Genomic DNA, 19,004 nt, shown 5'->3' with positions numbered 1-19,004 from the left:
TGGCGGTGTCGCGGAGGCGCCTGGCCGTGCTGGCCGCCTTCTCGATGTGCTCGCTGGCCAACGCCTTCCAGTGGATCCAATACAGCATCCTGAGCAGCGTGTTCGTGGGCTTCTACGGCGTGGACTCGGCGCGCGTGGACGCGCTGTCGCTGGTGTACATGGTGGCCTACGTGCCGCTCTCCCTGCCCGCCACCTGGCTGCTGGATGCGCGCGGCCTGCGCCTCTGCGCGCTGCTGGGCGCCGGCCTCAACGCGCTGGGCGCCTGGGGCAAGTGCCTCAGCCTGCGGCCCAGCCGCTACGTCGTCACGCTGCTGGCCCAGAGTGTGTGCGCCGTGGCGCAGGTCTTCCTGCTCGGCCTGCCTTCGCGCGTCGCCTCCGTGTGGTTCGGGCCCCGCGAGGTCTCCACCGCCTGCGCCGTGGCCGTGCTGGGCAACCAGGTGCGCGGGCCCGGGGGGGGGGTGCTTGGGGGTGTCTGGGGAGGGCCGATGTCTAGGTGTGGGAAGGGGTGTCTGGGTCCATGCGAGGGTGGGGCTGCAGGGTAGGTGGGAGTTAGTGTCTGCAGGAGTATCTTGGGTTTGAGTGCAGGGGTGTGAGTGGAGAGTGGGTGTACGTGGAGGTGGCTGGGTCTGTGTGGGTGTCTGGGCTGCATGGGTTGGTGTGGCTAGGTGGGGGCATGGGTGTCTGAGCATGGGAGTGGGTGTTTGTGTTTGTGGTTGTGTCTGGGTCAGTAGGCATGTGGGGTGGTGTGTGTGTCCTGGGTAAAGGGCTGGCATCTCCTTTATTTTCTTTGCTGTATAAACCAGGTCTGGAAGGAGGAGATCCAGGCTGAGTAGGGAGGGAGGGAGGGAGGGGAGTAAAACCCCCTGGCCAAGGAGCTAGGGCCAGGGGGCACATCAGTGGTTAGAGAAAGGAGATGCAGGTGGAGGGAAGGAGTGAAACCCCTAGGCAATTAGCTGGGGTCAGGAGAAAGGCAGACAGAGAAAGGGGGAGATCCAGGTGGAGGGAGGAAAGGGGGTGGGGACTGAAGCACATGGGGGAAAGAAATAGGGCTAGAGGATGGGCTGATGGTTAGAGAAAGGGTGAGGGAAGAAGGGAGGGGAGTGAAGTCCTGGGGAAAGAGCTAGGGCCAGGGGATGGGCTGGGGGCCAGAGAGAAGGGGAGATCCAGGTGGAGGGAGGAAGAGGAGAACTGGAACCTCAGGAAACAGGAGGGGAAGATACCAGATGAAGTGCTTGGAAGCCTGCCTTATTGAAAGGGAAAATCAAGGGTAAAGAAGAGAAGGCAGCCTACACTGCAGGGGAGCAGAAGACGTGGGTAGGGTCTGCAAGGAATGGGTTTGCTTTGGCAGCAGGGTGCCTGCATGCCCTTTATATATGCAAGACCTCGCTGTTGTCTCCGGTCCGGGTAGGACGTTCCTTTGCAACAACATGCTCCAGGGACATGACCTACCGAGTAGCATCCTCGGTCACCAGGAGGAGACAGCTTCCTATTATAAAAGAAAAAAAAAAAAGTACACTGCCTTTTATTTCCAGCTTCCCCCCAGAACCAGAGTTTCCATTTTGCCAATGAATGAATGGCTGTTAATCTAGTGGTGGAAACTGCAATTTATTGCAACCCTAGTGTTGCATCAGAATCCTCTCTGTTCTGATTGGAGGGTTTACCAGGGCTTGTGGGGTGGGTGGGTTATTGCAAGTCAAGGTAGGTTTCAGCTGGGGGATTTTAATGAGAAGGAAAGGAGTGTTTGTAATACTAGATTGCTTCTTGTTTTTAGAAACCATGCCAGGGACTTAACAAAACAAAACAAAAATCGTGACATCATTTTGTGTAGCTTAAAAGGAACCAGTTTCAAATGCATGCAGCATTTTTGTAGCACACTGTCATGTTTAAAAAAAAAACAACAAAACAACCCATGACTTAAATTTAATTTTTCTTCAACATTTCTAAAACAAAGGAGAAATGGCCTCTAGTTGAGATTGAAGTGAGATGAAATGTGTTTTGGGGTTTAGTTGATAATTGTACTTGCTAGTATGTGTGGACAAATGATAAAATACTGCAGTATAATGGAGAGGAAACATGATGGGACTGTAAGGCTGATGGAAATGCACGTGCTGGGGTGGCATGAATTTGAGATGGGTGTTTTTCAGTCCACCTGAAGGAGATGCTGATGCATAATTCAGGGAGCTGCTTCCCCTGCTCTTCCCCCCACCCCATTCTCCTTACACATTTGTGGTTTTGCACCTGAGACACTCCCATGCACCTATCTCAGCTGCTTGTAGTGGGGGGGGGGTGAATCATATGGAGACGCATATAAAGATAGGATGCTGTTCATGCGTGTGTGTGCACGCGTGTGCTGGGGGGAGGGGGAGGCAGGGGAAGCAAGAGGGCTTGGCCTATATATACTTATGGATTCCAAAGAGGCAGGTAGATGGTTGTGTTAGCCTGAAGTGAAATAGGGCAGGGTGGCACCTGATAGGCTAACTTGTTCAGAGAAGCATAAGCTTTCATAGGCCACAGCCTACTTTGTCCATAGCATCTGATGAAGTAGCCTCTGAAAACTTATGCCTTTTTGAACAAGTTAGTCTCTAAGGTGCCATGCTGCTCTGCCTTATGTCCAGTAGAGGCATTTTACTTTTGATTCTGGTCTGGTGGACCTGTTAAAAGACCAATAGACTTTATTGCTAGAAGAGTGATTCTCAAAACTTTAGACTCAAGGCACTCTGGAAAATTCCAGTCTTTTTGCCTATGGAAAAATACCAGAAAAATTCTTCTGTTGCTGAAAGCACTTTGAAAGACTGCAACGGGTCAAAATATTTCAACACTGAATTCCTATTGGCATCTCTGGGTTTATCTTGTGAATGGTCTGTAGGTGTTTCCACACTAACTGCAATGTTTGGCACCCATATACTCCAAACAGTTTGCTGACATAGCCCTTCTTGGGGGGTTCTGAGTTCAGACAAGGATTTCTTCTTATAGTTTTTTTATAGTTAAGCAGAAGGCAGGTTAATCTTGCACTGTAAAGACTGATTTAGGGTTGGTAATCTATGGCCCACAGGCCATACCGTGGAGCCATTGAATCTGACCTGTGGGCTCACTGGCTTTCAGTGGTGGGGGCCTTCAGCTAGGGGTGTACTGATAGAGGTTTTAGGGGCCGATACCAATAGCTGATTTTTTAAATTTTTTTTTTTAAGGAGGCTTATCAACTCGGTTGTGATGGAAGGGGAGGGGAGATCAATGTCCCCCATGGTGAGGGAAGGAGCCAGTGGGGCAGGGGTAGACGCAGACACTGGGAATGGGATATGGCTGCGGCTCGTCCAGGGGTTGGGGTGGGTTGGGGCTGCTCCCACTGCTGCTTCCATGCCAGGAGGGAAGAGGGGGTGCCCCCAGATGTGCGGGGTGGGGGGGTGGGCAGCAGCGGTGGGTTGGGGCCGGGGCTGGGCTCAGAACGGGTGGTGGCAGCGCTGGGAGAAGGGTACGGGGGGATGCAGCCACCCCAAATTTTGCCATAGCCCCCCCTTCCAGCACTGCTGCTGTCCACCCTGAGCCCTGTGCAGCCCTGGATCTACCCCACAGCTACAGCCTGCCTGCCCTGCTCCACGCAGATCCAGGGGCACGTGCCCCACACCCCCGCCCTGTGCCCTCCTGGTAGTGCGTACAGCGGTGGGAGCCCCCCTCTTGTGCCCTCTATACGAGCCATGGCTCCATCCTCTGCCCCACCCCTACTGTTCAGCATTTGCCCCTGCCCCATTCTCTCCCTCTCCCACCATGGGGGGACGTTGATCTGCCCCACCACGCCCCTCTTCCTCCCCTTCCACCACAACAGATTTAGCAGCTGTACGCAGCTTTCCATGCTCCTCGCTGCCTGCATGCTGCACACACACATGCACATGTATAGGCCAAATTATCAGTTGCATCGGGCTGATTTCCGATGCAGCCAATTTTCTTTATATCAGAGCTGATCCGATATTGGACTGATGTATTGGTGCACCCTCTAGCTTCAGCTGTGGGTGCTCTCCCATGAAGAGTAACAATGGCAGCTGGGTTCTAGTACCTCTCTGTCCAGCTGCCTCTGACCGGAATGGGGTGACTTAGGGCTGCAGTCTAAAAAGGTTGTTGCCTGCTGGACTAACTTAGCTGAGTTTGTCTGTAGGGTGCAACTCTACCTTGTCTTCTGCCTGACTTCAGACCAACACTGCTAACTCCTCTCTAGTTGAACCATTTCCCTGAATAATATAAACTATGCTGGCAAAAGGATTTTTGTACTAATATAACTTAAATCTGTGGGGTTGCAAACATAGGTCTACTAATTAGGGCTGTGATTTTTTTTTTTTTTTTTTTCTTCTTCTTACATGCCACTAACCCTATGTTGGCCAAATATTGCAGTGCCTGAAAAACAGTAGTTTGCTTTGCAGAAGTGTTCAGCTTTTGCAACTGGGAGTTTTTTTTCCATACTTCAAATGCTATAAAGTGCTAAGTACCCTTCCATCCTTCCTCCCCCCCCCCCCCCCCCGAAAAGGCCCAGAGCCCTTAATTTTGGTGTCCAAAATCAGTTTACATCTTCAGCATTTATCTCTGTGCCTCATCTTGTTCTGTGAAGTGGAGATTACAGTTTCAATGTTCAGAGGGGTGTTGTTTGTGAATGTATACTAGAATGGATGTTGCTTGAAGAAATTTTTAATGCTGCGCTTAGTGCATTGTGTGTGTGTGGATGGGGGGTGTGCTTTAAGCCCCAAATTGAGTGAAAAAGATGAAAGGAAATTATTTCTGCACTGTGCTCTGTCCATTCTGTGCACTGAATGAAGCAAGAGTCCTGTGCAGGGTAAAAAAATAATTAGTGTGGCATAATGCATATGCATGGTTGGAGGGGGGAGGGCAGAAAGTTGACAGGCAACTTGAATCCTGGCATTTTTATAATTCCTGAGTGCTTGATTTATTTGTTTTAGCCCTTAACAATTGTTTGATAAAGTTTTTAGATGCCCTTGTAATAGGAAATGCCTCAAATAATTTATGGTCTTTTTAGCTTAAAGGATACTTTCACACTTTCCTAATGAAATATACTATGTTTGGATGAAGTAACAGAAATACAATGGAGAGCATTTTAAAAGAAGCTTATGCTTTTCTTCTGTCAGAGGAAAATTTTCAAATGCTTTAGTTTTACAGATCTGTATACAGCTGCTTTATATAGATTTTAAGTCTCATTTTTCCAGTTTCTTGAATACAAAAGCAAATGGCGAGTTGAAACTGGCCCAAGATACCAATCCAGCACTCTTACATTTTTTGTAACTCTCTTTTCCATGCTTGACCATAAATAAAAAAGGTATTTCTTAGAAGGCATTCCCATTTTGCTTGCTCTTTTGTCTTGATCGGTCCTGTGGTAAAAACCTTAATGTTGAACTTTGTTTCCTTAGACGGATTGTGATGTCAAATGCCGATTTCTGATTGCAAAGGGAAGAAAGTCTAGCTTATAAGAAACTCAAGTCCTTTTTCACATGCCCTATACAGTCAGTTGCAGAACAGCTGGCCAAGTTAGTGTGAGCATTAAATGATAATGTTCTCACGTGGAATTGTCTCTTCATGAAAAGAGAACTCTGTGACTACTTTTCCGTGTCTCTTGTTACAAATGGCAGCACTGGAGTTGAATTCAGAAATGAAGAGGAGGAAAGTAGAGTGGGAAAATATTAGTTGTTAAACATCAGTAAAAATGACAGACTAACTATTACTTCACTATTACATTCAGAAATGCATTCTCTTTGTAATTTCTGTACATACCATTCTGTGCTATTCAACATTATAGGGCTCTTTATCATTTTGATAGCTGATGTTCAGAGGAAAATGGTACTTGTGCTTTTCTTTTTACAGCTTGGTACTGCAATAGGTTTTCTGTTACCGCCAGTCTTGGTTCCAAATACGGTTGATGATATTGATTTAATGCAGCATAATATTGGCATCATGTTCTATGGAACAGCAATTGTATCCACAATTTTGTTCTTAATAACAGGAGTAGGTAAGTGACTTATTTTTTCTAATAAGTTAAGCATAATAACTATGTGAACAGAATATTTTAACAGCTGCAGTTAGTGAAATTTAGAGCTGTTGTCAGAACAAATTGCAGTTCTTAATTGTCTTTCTTTTGCATTTTGGTTTTGGATCAAAAATATAGTGTAAGTTTTTTTTGTTGTTGTTGTTGAGCCAATTCACCACTTGTTCAGAGTAAGTCATGCAGGGGCCGGTGTTTGGGAAGTGCTTATAATGTTAAGCTCTGTGCAAGTATGTAGGCAAGTCAAATTCACCTCCATGTTTTGTTTGGTTACAAACAATAGTATTTGCAAGCATTTAGATTATACTGTGGACTCTTGTATTCTTAAGGTCTGTGGGTTGTCATATGACCTAAACATCCTTGTATTTAGTCTGAAACAAAAGGTTTCGTGTAATAGGTTTATCAGTGAAAGTGTGCTTTTGTTGGTCTAGATGTTACCAGTTTACTGAATGAAATGCTACGCTGTCAAAAAGTACACTTCTCATTACAACTGTCTACACTAATATTGAACTATGGCACCTCAAAGCACTGAATGCTTTGAGCTGAAGTTATTGGGAGCCACCTGGCCCCAGTGAACTACTTCAGTTTCTTTTTCTTTCTCTGTTTTTTTCGTGGCTAGTTCCAGGTGTAGAAATGTAAAGCTCACGGTAGAAAAGCAAAATGTTCCTGTTGGACTGCAGCAGAATTCGCCTACTTTATTTGGGTCTCTTATGCCCATTCATTATTAGAGGGGACAAGACCTGTTATTATTCTGATGGTTTCACTTTGTCAGGTGCTACAACTTCTGGATGTGTCAGGAGAACTCTAAGCATCTTCAGATTGGCTAGTCTAGGCAGACAGCTCTGTTATATATTGCAAACCAAAGTCACCTTGGATCATGGGACACTTGCTGCTCTGTTCTAGCTTGTTCCGTGAAGCTGCATATCCTTCTGTAGTCCATAAAACTAGGGGCTTTTCTCAGCCTGCCCCACACAGATCTGGGGGCACAAGCGCCCCCCCCGCCCCCCCCAAATGCCCTCCCAGATGAGCGGCGAGAGCAGTGGGCCCCAGCCCCTGCCCCAGCTCCACTCCTCCCTCACGGTGGAGGCCTTGATCTGCACTCCCCCACACTCCTTCCCTCACCCCTCCCCTTCCATCACACCAGACTTACCAGCTGCAGGCAACTCTCCAAGCTGCTGGGTTGATATCTGAAGTTGGATCGGTATTGGCCAATATACCTCCTTAAAAATCAACTATCGGTATTGGCCCCAAAAATCTCTATTGGTGCATCCCTAGGCTGGTCCAGTAAAAAATTACAGAAAACCCCCTGTTGTGCTTTTACAGTTCCTGGACCATTGCAACTACAACAACATTTGAGTGCTTTGCCTTATTGAATTGGATGCTTTTCTTTTTGGACCCTGTCTGCCTCCCTATGTTAAGGGAACACTACTTTTATGAAAGACGTCTATAAGAGCATTTCTTGTGTTCAGGCTTTGTTTGCGGAGCAATTATACACTTTCTATTTTGCTTCTATGCCCTCACCCTATCCCTAAATGGGAAGGGGAAAGCATTGGTAAATCATTAAACCCAGCTGACTGTCATGTGAACAATTATAACAATGTTTTTACATTTGCGGACTATTGAGTTAGCATGGTATGGCGATCTTTATACAAAACTCAATAATATGTTAATGTCAGGGTTTCCAGGAGTTTGGCCATTTCAGAGGGGCAGTCCTGGGTGGCAAGCTTCATAAAAGGGGCTTACAGGCTGCAGTTGGCCAGCGGGCCACTTTTTTTGGGAAGCCCCTGTTCTTTTATCCGAAGGATCCCTAAACAAATCCCAGAGCATAGCTAATGGTACATTTACAAAAATCCAACTTTTAATACAAGTTCTAAACAAAAGTATTTATACTCTTCCACAATTCCCTCTTCCCCTTACCTCCGCAACACACAGAGGTAAGTTTGAGAGAAACCTACACCAAAGCATAGAAGTTTAAGTACCACAATATTCTCTTCTTGTATACCTTTCTGTCTGCATAATGTAGAAATTTTAAAAATTTGAGGGTGACATTTGCCCTTCTGTAGTGGATCTGCATGAGGCATTATATACAAAAGTCATGCCCTGTAAATTGGGGTGCAAATAGTATATGGAGGGTATGGATAATCATATACTTAGCTTCAAAAGGGGAGGGGGAGCTGCTGCTTTGGAGTACTGCAGCAGCTGTTAGGTTGTAACTGTTAGATAGATGTTCAGGAGCTAGTAGCCCTACAAGTGTAGCAAAACTTCCCCAACTTCGGTGCTGCTTGAAGTTGGGATGATTTTGCCACAGGCTTCATATTGCTGCAGGCTTATGCACAGGTCACGGTTACAGCATACCTGTCTGACAGTCCCCAGCTTCCCTCACCCCCCTTCCTCTGCTCCTTTTTTGAAGCTGCTACATGTGTACGTTTGTCCATATACGGTCTTGTACCGGTCTTCCACAAAGGGAGGTATCTCTCTTTTTCTAAAAATCTTCTGCCCTTGTCCTATATGGTGCAGATTTGAGGTAGAAAAGTTATTCTGCTCCTATAGCTGAAAAAAGGAGCCAGATGACTCTCTTCTGGCTTCTGAAAACAGAACACGTAAATATTTATGATGAAGAGTAGATCATCTAACTTCTGCTTCCTTTATAAAGCAGTTGATTTATCCTGAAAATATTGAGTAGTTTTTATTTTTTTTCTGAATGTGTCAGTTGTTAGCAATGTTAACCAAAAGGGATATCTCTCATCTAACTAGGGTGCAAAGAGGCTTTGAAGGAAGAGAGCAGACTTCCTCTCCAGTACAAGAACAAAATAGGGGGCGAGGAGGAGGAAGAGCCATCAACAGTTTAAACACTTTTTTCTCTTTCTGCCAGTCCTCTAATGTAAGGACAATAACACAGATTAAGTTTTCACAAGTTAAATGTGTTCTCTGCTTATCTGTGGGGTCAATCAGAAAAAGGCAAATGAGCTGCAGTAATCTAACTCTCTCTTTTGATGGGTATGCAAAGTAAGGGAAATTTAAATCTTTTTAGAAATTGCACAATATGCAAAAAGAACCTCTGTGCGAATCTGTCTTAAGGCTCAAATTACAAGACTTGAGCTCTTTCATGTTATTGAACTATGGGTGGCTTGAGATCTGTTTAGGGAGGTGCTAATGCCCCTTTTTGCTTATATCTGGGGACTCCAACTGCAGATTGGACTACCTGGTCCAGCACAAGGGCTTGTATTTACCCTGCCGTACATGAGCTTTCAAGTCACCTAAAAACTAAAAAGAAAGATTTCTCTGACTATTGTGACAACTTATAAAGCTTGAGTAAGACTCTCCATTTCATAAAGCCCATTAGACCACAATATTTTATGTTTTCAAATAAAATCTCATGACCTGTAAAGGTGGGGAAGTTGAAATACTTTTTCTTTTCTCCAATAGTGTTTGAGGAAAGGCCTAAATATCCTCCAAGTCAGGCTCAAGCAGTTCTTCGGGACCAGTCTCCTGAGGGCTACTCCTATAAGCAGTCGATAATTAACCTGTTCAGAAATGTTCCTTTTGTGCTTTTGCTGATAAGCTATGGTAAGTGGTATTGTCTGACTTTGCACCCCATCTGAGGACAGGAATGTGGGGATCCTGTGCAGGGAAGCACATGTGCCCCCACATTTCTCTGCTTCCTAGCTGCATGCTCCTGTGACTGCATCCCCTTCCCGCCCTTTGCCTACACTATCTGCTCCACCTCTCCCACTCAACAGGGATAGAGCCAGGTTGTCCTGGCTCCTAGCCCCACCCCTGCTTACAGCACTCTAGCAGCAGGTCAGTGCTGTGCAGGTCAGAAATTGTATTGACCCTTAATTTGGGAGTACACACAGCATGTTCCAACTTGAGATCACATAGTCCGTAGATTTAATGTCACAAGGATAATGTTCAACAAAGCCCTTACTGTTAGGAAAAACCTTCATATGCGAGGGCTTTCACTTGCCTGTGTCCATCTTTTGCTTAGTGAACTTGGATCTCCAAACCTGTCAACCTAGTTCTCATCTAGCCAAGTAGTGGCTTGGAAGCAGATCTCTGAAAGCCTGAGGACAGGGTATAGAGGTGTGATATGCATAGAAACAGAAATCGAAAATGTGTGCAGTAACTAGACATCAGACTGGTAGCTTGAATGTCTATATTAGGGGTCGGCAACCCCTGGCACACGTGCTGAATGTGACACGCGAGGCCATTTTGCTTGTCACGCTGCGGTCAGCCATGGCTCCAGGAAGCTGCTGCCAGTGACGGAGCCCAGGTTGCTCTATTCAGGGCTTGCAGCATCCCAGCTGCCTGCTGGGAGCAGCTCAGAATCCCGGCTGGCAGCAGCTCCCCAGAGCTGGGGCCAGCTGCAGCCGGGAGGCTCCAAACAGTTGCATCGGGTTCCGGCACCGGTGTGTGCAGGCGTGCCTCTGAGCGGGTGGTGGGGGCGGGACCTGAGGTAGCACAGCCCTGGTCTCTCCCCTGCTCCGGGTATGGAGGTGATGAGCCCAGTGCAGCAGTTTGTAGCTAATCCGCTGCTTGCTGCAGCTGCCCAGAGCCCAGGCTGTTTGCAGCTGCCCTGGTTCTGGGGAGCTGCTCCCAGCCGGGGTTCTGAGCTGCTCCCAGCAGGCAGCTGGGACGCTGCAAGCCCTGCACGAAGCAGCCTGGGCTCTAGCAGCTACAGAGCCCGGGCTGGGGGCCAGGGGCTTTGGGTGGGGGGCCAGGGGCAGCAGGGCTGGGCGCCAGGGGCTTTGGGTGGGGGCCAGGGGCACAAGCAGGGCATCCTGCCATGTACCCCTTGCCCTCACTTTTTTTTCTGACATGCCGGCACTCCAGCACCTTCCGAGGTAGGTAGGCATTATGGTGTTTTTTGGCATTCTGGCCAAAAAATGTTGCCTACCCCTGGTCTATATACTTAATATTGCTGTTCATGTTAAATGGTGATTTTCTGCTAGGCTTCTGCAGCACCCTGGGGTTCCTTGAGATCCTTTCAGGAGTGCCACACTGTATTAGTACTAGTAGGTGTGCAAACTCTGAAACTTTAAGTAGGAAGCTGTAGTTAAAAGCATTCTGACCTGTTGTGGTCTCTTGGAGCTATTTGCAACAGAAGAACTGCTCTCATTTTTCCGTAGTCAAATCAAATTAAAACTAAGAGACGCTTCTTTTTTCCAAAGGGTGCCTTGACTCTACTACGGGGTACCTTGAGTTTAGGTTGAGAACCACTCATTAAAAAAAATATTATTTGACTTATTTCTGACAGTTATTTTTATGACACAGTATAGTATAGAGTGTGCATCACCTTGTCTTGTTGTTTTAGGTATCATGACGGGAGCGTTTTATTCCATTTCCACATTATTAAACCAAATGATAATAACTCATTATCCAGTAAGTGGTGTTTTGTATTTTTTTTTTTTTTTGGTTTTTACCTTTTCCCCTTGGCTCCTTTGCCTTTCTTTAACTGTATGGATAGCATGTAGAATTGGTGTTCCATATGTCTGAAACGCTTCAGTGAGTAGGGATTCAGCATTTCCTTTGTATTTTGAAAATGTCTTATGCCATACAGCTATTGAATGAAAGATTGTTGATGTTGTACTTATGATAGTTAAAGAGGACTGAGCCACAGTCCCTGAATAGAAGTAAATGTATTAAAACAGTATCTAAATATCTGTTGCAAGGGAGAAGAACTGAATGCTGGGAGGATTGGCTTGACCCTGGTAGTAGCGGGAATGGTGGGTTCCATAATCTGTGGTTTGTGGCTGGATTACACAAAAACATACAAGTAAGTGGTGATGAGTGGGTTGGGCAAGGGTAAAGTAGATGCAAGGCTGTTTGGGAAAACGTTCTATTTTGTCACTTTAAAACAAAACGAAAATGTTAATGTGTATGACTGAAGGGAAGAAACTAATTGATGATCAAATAAAGTATATTCCTGATCTGTCATCAGCTTCGAGGAAATGCTGTGATGAAGACTGGTTACAGTCTGAAACTCTTATTGGGTTCTGCCCACCAGAAGTGTGGTAGAGCTGGGTTGAGTTCCGCACTAGCAGGGAGTAAGGGAATGATGGTGACTTTTAAGGAGTGTTTGTCACTTCCTGTGCCTGGAACATGTGTAGTGCAATTTTAGCAAAATAGGAAAGACATCTCTGAATGGGAAGGAAGGTGGTATTGCCAGGATCTTTTATTCCAACTCTGACCTGTGAGATTCATTCTCTGGGAAAGCATATAGGCTCAGGTCCCATGCTCTATTGTCATTTTGTAAAATAAAGAGTTTAATTGAAAGATCATTTTTTGTATCATCTCCCGTTTTCACAAGCCCAAACCTTGTATAATTTGGGTAGTATGCACAGGACAGAATATTGTTACAGGACACAATTCTGTTGTGTATCATGCTGTGGCACACTGCAAAATTGCACAAGGCAAATGTGAACTGTATAGTTTTTGAGGTTTGAGCTTTGTTTGTTTGTTTTGTTTTGTTTTTTAATCCCTTCCCAACCAAGAACTTTTGATCCTAGGGTAGAGTTCTTTCAGTGACTCTTTCTTATAAACTGTCGATATTACTTTTAATAGCCTTAGTGGATATTAAGCTGTGCAGTGGTTGCTTGCCTACATATGGATTATTTTCTAACCAGTGTGCTTCATGTCTCAGTTTTTCAGACTAACCATCAATACAGTTTTTTAAATTAATAGTGAAATCAAAATCGTCCTTAAGATGAGTAATGCATTCTAACTGGGCCTGCTTTTCTTTTTCTTAACTGAATTTTAACTATTCTTAGTACCAGTGTTCAGCTTGGGTGCTGGAGCTATGGCTTGTTATGCACTTCAGCAGTGTGGTTCAGGAGGTACAACAAAGAAGGGAACTAGAAAGGCCTTGAGCTGTTAGCTCTCCTAATTGATTTGTTATCTGAGCAAGGCACTCGGCCCCTTTATTCAAGGCACAAGATACTATATAATAGTGGTGCTTAACCTTTTGTCCCTATGGGCTGGGTGAATGGCACAGGGCCAGTCTGCAAGGGGTATCTGCAGGGCACCTCCTAGATCCTGCCCCATACCGCCTGATCTAGCACATGGGACCATGTTTTCTGGCCTTCTGGGCTCCACGCTGGTCCAGACAATTTGGCAGCAGGGGAGTGGCAATTAATCCTGCCAGTGCTCTCCAGCTGCCACTTTTTTGGACCCATGGGGAGCACTCCTGTTCTATGAGGGTTGGGGGGGAAGAGTGGGTAGGGAAGGGTCTGGTTCTCCCTGAATTGCATGGTATCTCCGAGTCAAAACTGCCTCAAGCAGATTGAAAAAATCATGGTGTTTCAGTTGTAGTAAAGACAGGAGTCCTATAGATGTATGTGATGTCTGGCAGTATGCACTTTTGTTGTTTAATAACCTGTGAATTTTATTTGCAGACAGACAACTTTGATGGTTTACATTCTTTCTTTTATTGGAATGATCGTATTTACTTTCACCCTCAACCTTGGCTATCTCGTGGTAGTGTTTGTGACCGGAGGAGTGCTTGGGTAAGGAACAAAAGGGAAGGCCTATTGTAATCCTAATTTAGGCAATATTTGAGATTTATCTAATCTGCTGTTGTCTCTCTCACTGAAGGACAACCCCCGTAAATCTATTATGCAGCCTGTCTTCTGTTATAGAAATGGTGAAGCAAGTGCTGTTTTAACAGAAACAAGAAGAAATCTAGAGCAGCTCAGCTGATGCCTGTGGATTTACTCACATGTTTATACTCATGCACTCGCATTTTCTTGTCTACTGCTATAACAAGAGATCATACTTGAGCCTGCCTTATGGGCCTGATTCAAACCTGCTGAAAGACATGTCATTCTTTTGCCTTTGGGCTGTGGGACAGGCCCTGTGTAAACCAAAGTGAAGGGGATTGAATCTAAGATCACTGATTTGTCTATGATTTATCTTTTGGTAGCACTTAAAATATTCTCAGCATATCCCAAATGCAGAGGAAGGTGAAGTCCTTGTCCCAAAGTATATAGTTTGGAAAAGCTAAGAAGGGTGGAAAAAAAGGATGCAATATACAAGCAAATATTTACAGTGAACTTCTGCTGTTAGTCTTCTGACTTTCAGTTTAAAAACTGAAGTATGCTAAACGTCCATTCCCCAGTCCAGTCATTTTGTTGCTTGAGTTTCCCCAACACAACAGCACTCCCCAGGTAGAATTCCATACTCCTAAGGCATTCTCTGTTGATAGCTATTTTCTCCAAGCTCTTTGATAAGTGAACTGTTTGCTTAAATAAATTATGAGACCAAGTTGACTACTTATGTCTTGCTTAAGTAAGGGAAGTGAAGTGGCTTTTTTGGACCAGAGAAAAAAAATGGGGTGCTGTCCTCTGTAGAGCAGTGATTGTCAACCAGGGTGCTATGATTCACAAGATTTAAACCCAGAGATTTAAAATGGAAATCCACTGTTAAAACCATTCTGACTTTTTTGAGTTCTTTGCAACAGAACTAAGTTCTGATTTCTTTGCTCTATTGTATGTCCATAGTCAAAACATGAGTGAAAAATGAAGAGCTGGCATTTTCTGAGGGGTGCCTTGAGGTTAAAAAGGTTGAGAATAACAGGGAGGTGGCTTAAAAGCCTGGATAAATGTGTTTAGGGCTGGTGTCAATTGGTGGGAAGGGTCAGGAAAGAGGAGGCAGATGTTAAAATGAAGTTTTAAGGAAAGAGAAGGGCAGAATTGAGTACTGAGTTTTACATAGTGTCTTGAAAGCAAATACAGAAGACTTGAACCTAGTAGTTCTGTCCAGATTTTTGTCTCAGCCACATCTTTGATACTTGTTTGTTATTTTGGCAGTTTCTTCATGACTGGCTATCTCCCTCTTGGCTTTGAGTTTGCTGTGGAAATTACATACCCAGAATCAGAAGGAACTTCATCAGGACTACTTAACGCTTCAGCACAGGTTATTTTATGCTTATAATGACTGAGCTTCACAACTGTTGGCCTCTGGGCTGCATGCAGAGCTGCTCTCTTCTCTGGCTTTCATGTCCTGTCCCCACATACCAGAGGGCAGGGCAGAGCAGCTCAGTGTTGAAAGCTGAGGGTAAGCCTAGGACTGCATGGGTACACAATGCAGTGGCGGGGCGGGGCACACCTGCATGGTTCAGTATGAGTGTTTGCATGTCCTGGAGTGGGCCTGTGGCGTAGCCTGTGGGACACTTGGCTCCTGGCTTCCTAGAAGTTGGATAGCCCTGTTGTACGATATTGAAGCTGGTCTGCTGCAATGTTTGAAACAGTGTAGATTTGGCTACTACTAGTTGTACTGTTTGTTGTATACTATTCCTACCTGTAACTATATGACCAGTATACTAATCTGAATTTTCATAAATGAAAAGAATACATGTCTTTAAATGAGACTAATACTTTGAAATTATCTTACAGATATTTGGGATTCTTTTTACACTGGTTCAAGGAAAGCTCACATCAGCCTATAGCCCTCTTGCAGGAAACCTCTTCCTCTGTGCTTGGATCTTTGTCGGCATCATTTTAACAGGTAACTAATCTTGGTTGTCAAGTCATCCTTAATTAATTGACTGCCTTGTCTAGAAATGTTATTGTCCCATTGTAAGGTAATGAATTCATGTGTGGTTGTTGGATGTCTCCAACAAAGCATAAGATTTAGATGCATTGTTTTCTGACCTGCATCAAAGGATGAAAGCTATTCCTTATTAAAGTGGCTTTTAATGTTTACTATGGACATACCTTATTCAAAGAACAATACTACAGATGTGTTTAGTCATCTTCGGCTGCATAAAGTTTGTGAAGTCATCTTAAGGCAGGGTGGATTTGCATCTTATAGACTCGCGCAGAGAGAGAGAGAGCATAATTGTCCTTGAGCCCAATGCTGTGAAAGGACTTGTGCTGAGCAGCATATAAAATAGAGAGACTGATTTGAATAAAAAAGGTGAGGGAGGGAGGGGGAGCACTTCTGGGAGAGGCAACCAAGCAATAGACCCATAGGGACAAAGGGGTCCCAAAAGTTGAGAAGATAAGACTCCAGCATCCCTGTTTAGGCTATACTTAACACAATCAGCCTGTAGGTGATTTCTTGCTCCACAGTTTCCCATTCAAGCTTGTTTTTAAAGTTTTGTTGTCTATGAACAGTTACTTTGAGGTAAATGATGGACTGTCTAGGGATGTTAAAGTGTTCTGACATGGGCTTGTGTGTCTTTCTGGAGCTACTGGTGTTCAGATTAGTGTTTATTCATTCTTACAAGTGGATTGCCCTATCTATCCAATATAGACAGCACTGTAGATAGGTGATGACCTATATGGCATTGGTAGACATGCTGTGAATGAGCATTGGATGTTATAATCTGTTATTTAGTCCAATTGTGAAGTGGCCCGTATTGATGAAAGGCTACAGCTTGCATCTGGGTTTGTTGGAAGGGTTGGTGCCTTGTTGAAAATGACTTGGGTAACCAACCAGTTACTTGAGAGACGCCCTTTGAGGTATGGGGGTTGTCTGTAAGCCGGGGCAAGCTTGTCACCCATGCCTACTTTTGGTTGTTCTTTTCCAGGCAGGGTTGGAGGTCATTAATGATGTATTGAAGCTGGGAACCAGGGGTGACAACCAGAGGAGGTCTGTTGTACTCATCTTGGTTGATATTATTGTAGCTAAGAGTGAAGTCTGAGTTTGGCATTGTTGGTTTGAGTGGCTACAGTTTTGGGATTATATTGTTATTGTAGGGATTCCTTCTCCAAATCCTTAAGGTGCTCATTTTGGTTGGTGGCATCAGAGTAGATACTGGTGTAATTTAGAGCTTGGCTGTAGATGATGTATCAAGTAGTGTGTTTAGGATAAAAGCTGGTGGCATGAAAGTGGCTGTATTGGTCAGTTATTTTCTGTTACAATATGGTGGTGATGTGGCCATTGCAAACTTCCACTGTGGTGTCTAGGAAATAAATTTGCTGGATGGATTATTCCAGAGTTGCTTTGATGAATGGCTGGAAGTTCTTAAAGTTCTGGTGACACTTCTCTAGAGTTTCCTTCCCTCGTGTCCCTACAGTAAAGATGTCACCAGAGTACTTTGGGTATATCAGGGGGATTGTCTTTGTCATCATCTTCAAAGTGATATGAATTAAGCTAATAAACAAGCTATGACTATATATCACTTTTAAAAATAAGTACCCATTTTTTAAAGATTTTTGTCACCGATTTAGTGACACGTTAGCATGGAAAAATCTATTATTGGTTAACAATATTTGTCTGATAAATCAAGGTGATTCTTTCAATGCTGTGTATGAGAGTGCTCAGAGACAGGCAAGTATGCAGTAAGTCACGTAATTTCACAGCTTTTTTGATTTCTAAATTATTTTAATTTTTTTTGCGTGTTTTGACCCCCTCTAGTAGCTGCTTGGGGTGATCACTGGCCTAGAATAGAGTAACTAAAGAGATCTCTAAAAAATAGACAACACATAATGCGCAGATACATTTAGTTCACAACATAGCACACTGTACAGATTTGGAGGTAAACTACAAATGTCTTGCAGCTTCTGTAAGAAAAGGGCTTGAGGTACTAGGATGCAGTATTATCTACCACTATTAGCAACTGTTTAGTTCATGGGAAACTTATGTCTGATGGAAGAGTTTCATATTTGCTTTAAGTAAACACTAAATAGTGGGCTAAAATCTGAAAACTACTAGTAGTGGTATATTTCTGAAAGGCTAATATATCATCAGCAGGGATCCGGGTTTTCTGTTTGCCTTGGTAAAACCCAGATTTTCTCCTTTTTATGGAGAAAAATTTGGGAAATGGTGGGTTTTCCCTTTCAGGCTGGCAGAGTTCCAGCCTGTAAGGGACTGGGAAGAGCTGGAGAAGGGCGATCAGCAGGGGGGGGCGTGCTTTGTGCATGTGCATCCACCCCCACCCCCCCATTGGCTCTGCCCCACCCATGGGGAAGGGGGAGCCAGACTCCATACTCTGCTCTGCTGCAGCAGCCACTGCCTCCTACAGCCTGGCAGCTGGGGTCCCCCCTCTGGCAGGGCTGGGGGCCAGGGCACTGTGGTTGGGGAGCGAGGGGCACCAACAGAGGCGGGGGGGGTTGTGGGTTGGGTGCGAGGGGCAGTGGCATGGGCAGGGCACCAGCATATTGGGCAGGGGAGGGGGGTAGCTGCAGCTGGACCCACGTCCTAGTGAGCGAAGGGGGAAGGGGTAAACGTGTGTGTATATAAAAGCCTTAGTCTGTCTGTCCGTAATGCTTTATTTGCACTCTGATTTGGCTGTCTCAGCAGCTCCAGCCCTGAAGTGGTGTGGTGGGGGAGGGGGAAAGGGGAGCAGGCCTGGCCCTGAAAGTGGAGGGGGATGGGGCTGGACACAGGCTGGAAGGCTTAAAAATTGCTTTAAAATTGGGGGTAAACGTGTGTGTATATAAAAGCCTTAGTCTGTCTGTCCGTAATGCTTTATTTGCACTCTGATTTGGCTGTCTCAGCAGCTCCAGCCCTGAAGTGGTGTGGTGGGGGAGGGGGAAAGGGGAGCAGGCCTGGCCCTGAAAGTGGAGGGGGATGGGGCTGGACACAGGCTGGAAGGCTTAAAAATTGCTTTAAAATTGTAGGGCACGTCCAGATGAGCGCGCATGTGCCTCTTGCCCCATCTCAAACCCCTTTGAGACAGAGCAAGAGGTACGTGCGGGAATGAAAAAAGGGTTCCCTGCACTGCAAGTTTGCAGTGCAGGGAGAAAATTAGACCCCTGGATATCCAGGGGTCTAAAAAAACCACTCCGCAGAAGAGCGGAGCAAGGCACAGTCCCAGACAATGCCAGGGAGTCAGTCCTCCAAAAGAGATGCTCTGGTGTTAGCCAGAGCGTCTCTTTTGTTCTCCTGCTGCCTCCGGCCCCCAGCGCTGTCCCAGGTAAGGGGGGGGGGCAGGGGGGGAGTGGCAGGGTGGTTGTTTGTGGGGTGGGGGTACGGACCTGGTCCAGCCCCATGCGACTCGCTAGTCTGGCTTTGCACTAGAGTG

The 19,004-nt window shown here is 45.4% G+C and overlaps 1 protein-coding gene across 1 annotated transcript in view; it reads left to right on the top strand.

Moving 5' to 3' along the window:
- The first annotated feature begins 6 nt into the window (after positions 1-6).
- The window catches only part of FLVCR1 (feline leukemia virus subgroup C cellular receptor 1), a 32,802-nt gene continuing 13,804 nt past the window's right edge, over positions 7-19,004 (top strand). Inside the window, exons 1-8 of the mRNA XM_025210208.1 lie at positions 7-437; positions 5,857-6,001; positions 9,461-9,601; positions 11,349-11,416; positions 11,707-11,810; positions 13,429-13,539; positions 14,842-14,947; positions 15,427-15,538. Of these exons, the coding sequence (XP_025065993.1) occupies positions 45-437; positions 5,857-6,001; positions 9,461-9,601; positions 11,349-11,416; positions 11,707-11,810; positions 13,429-13,539; positions 14,842-14,947; positions 15,427-15,538 (1,180 nt within the window). The 5' untranslated portion in view covers positions 7-44. The remainder of the gene's footprint in view (positions 438-5,856; positions 6,002-9,460; positions 9,602-11,348; positions 11,417-11,706; positions 11,811-13,428; positions 13,540-14,841; positions 14,948-15,426; positions 15,539-19,004) is intronic.

This window comes from Alligator sinensis, unplaced genomic scaffold (assembly GCF_000455745.1).
Source record: "Alligator sinensis unplaced genomic scaffold, ASM45574v1 scaffold1277_1, whole genome shotgun sequence".
In the NCBI taxonomy this organism is placed as follows: Eukaryota; Metazoa; Chordata; order Crocodylia; family Alligatoridae; genus Alligator; species Alligator sinensis.
The sequence above is the reverse complement of the archived record's forward strand: the minus strand, read 5'-3'. Positions and strand labels throughout refer to the sequence as shown.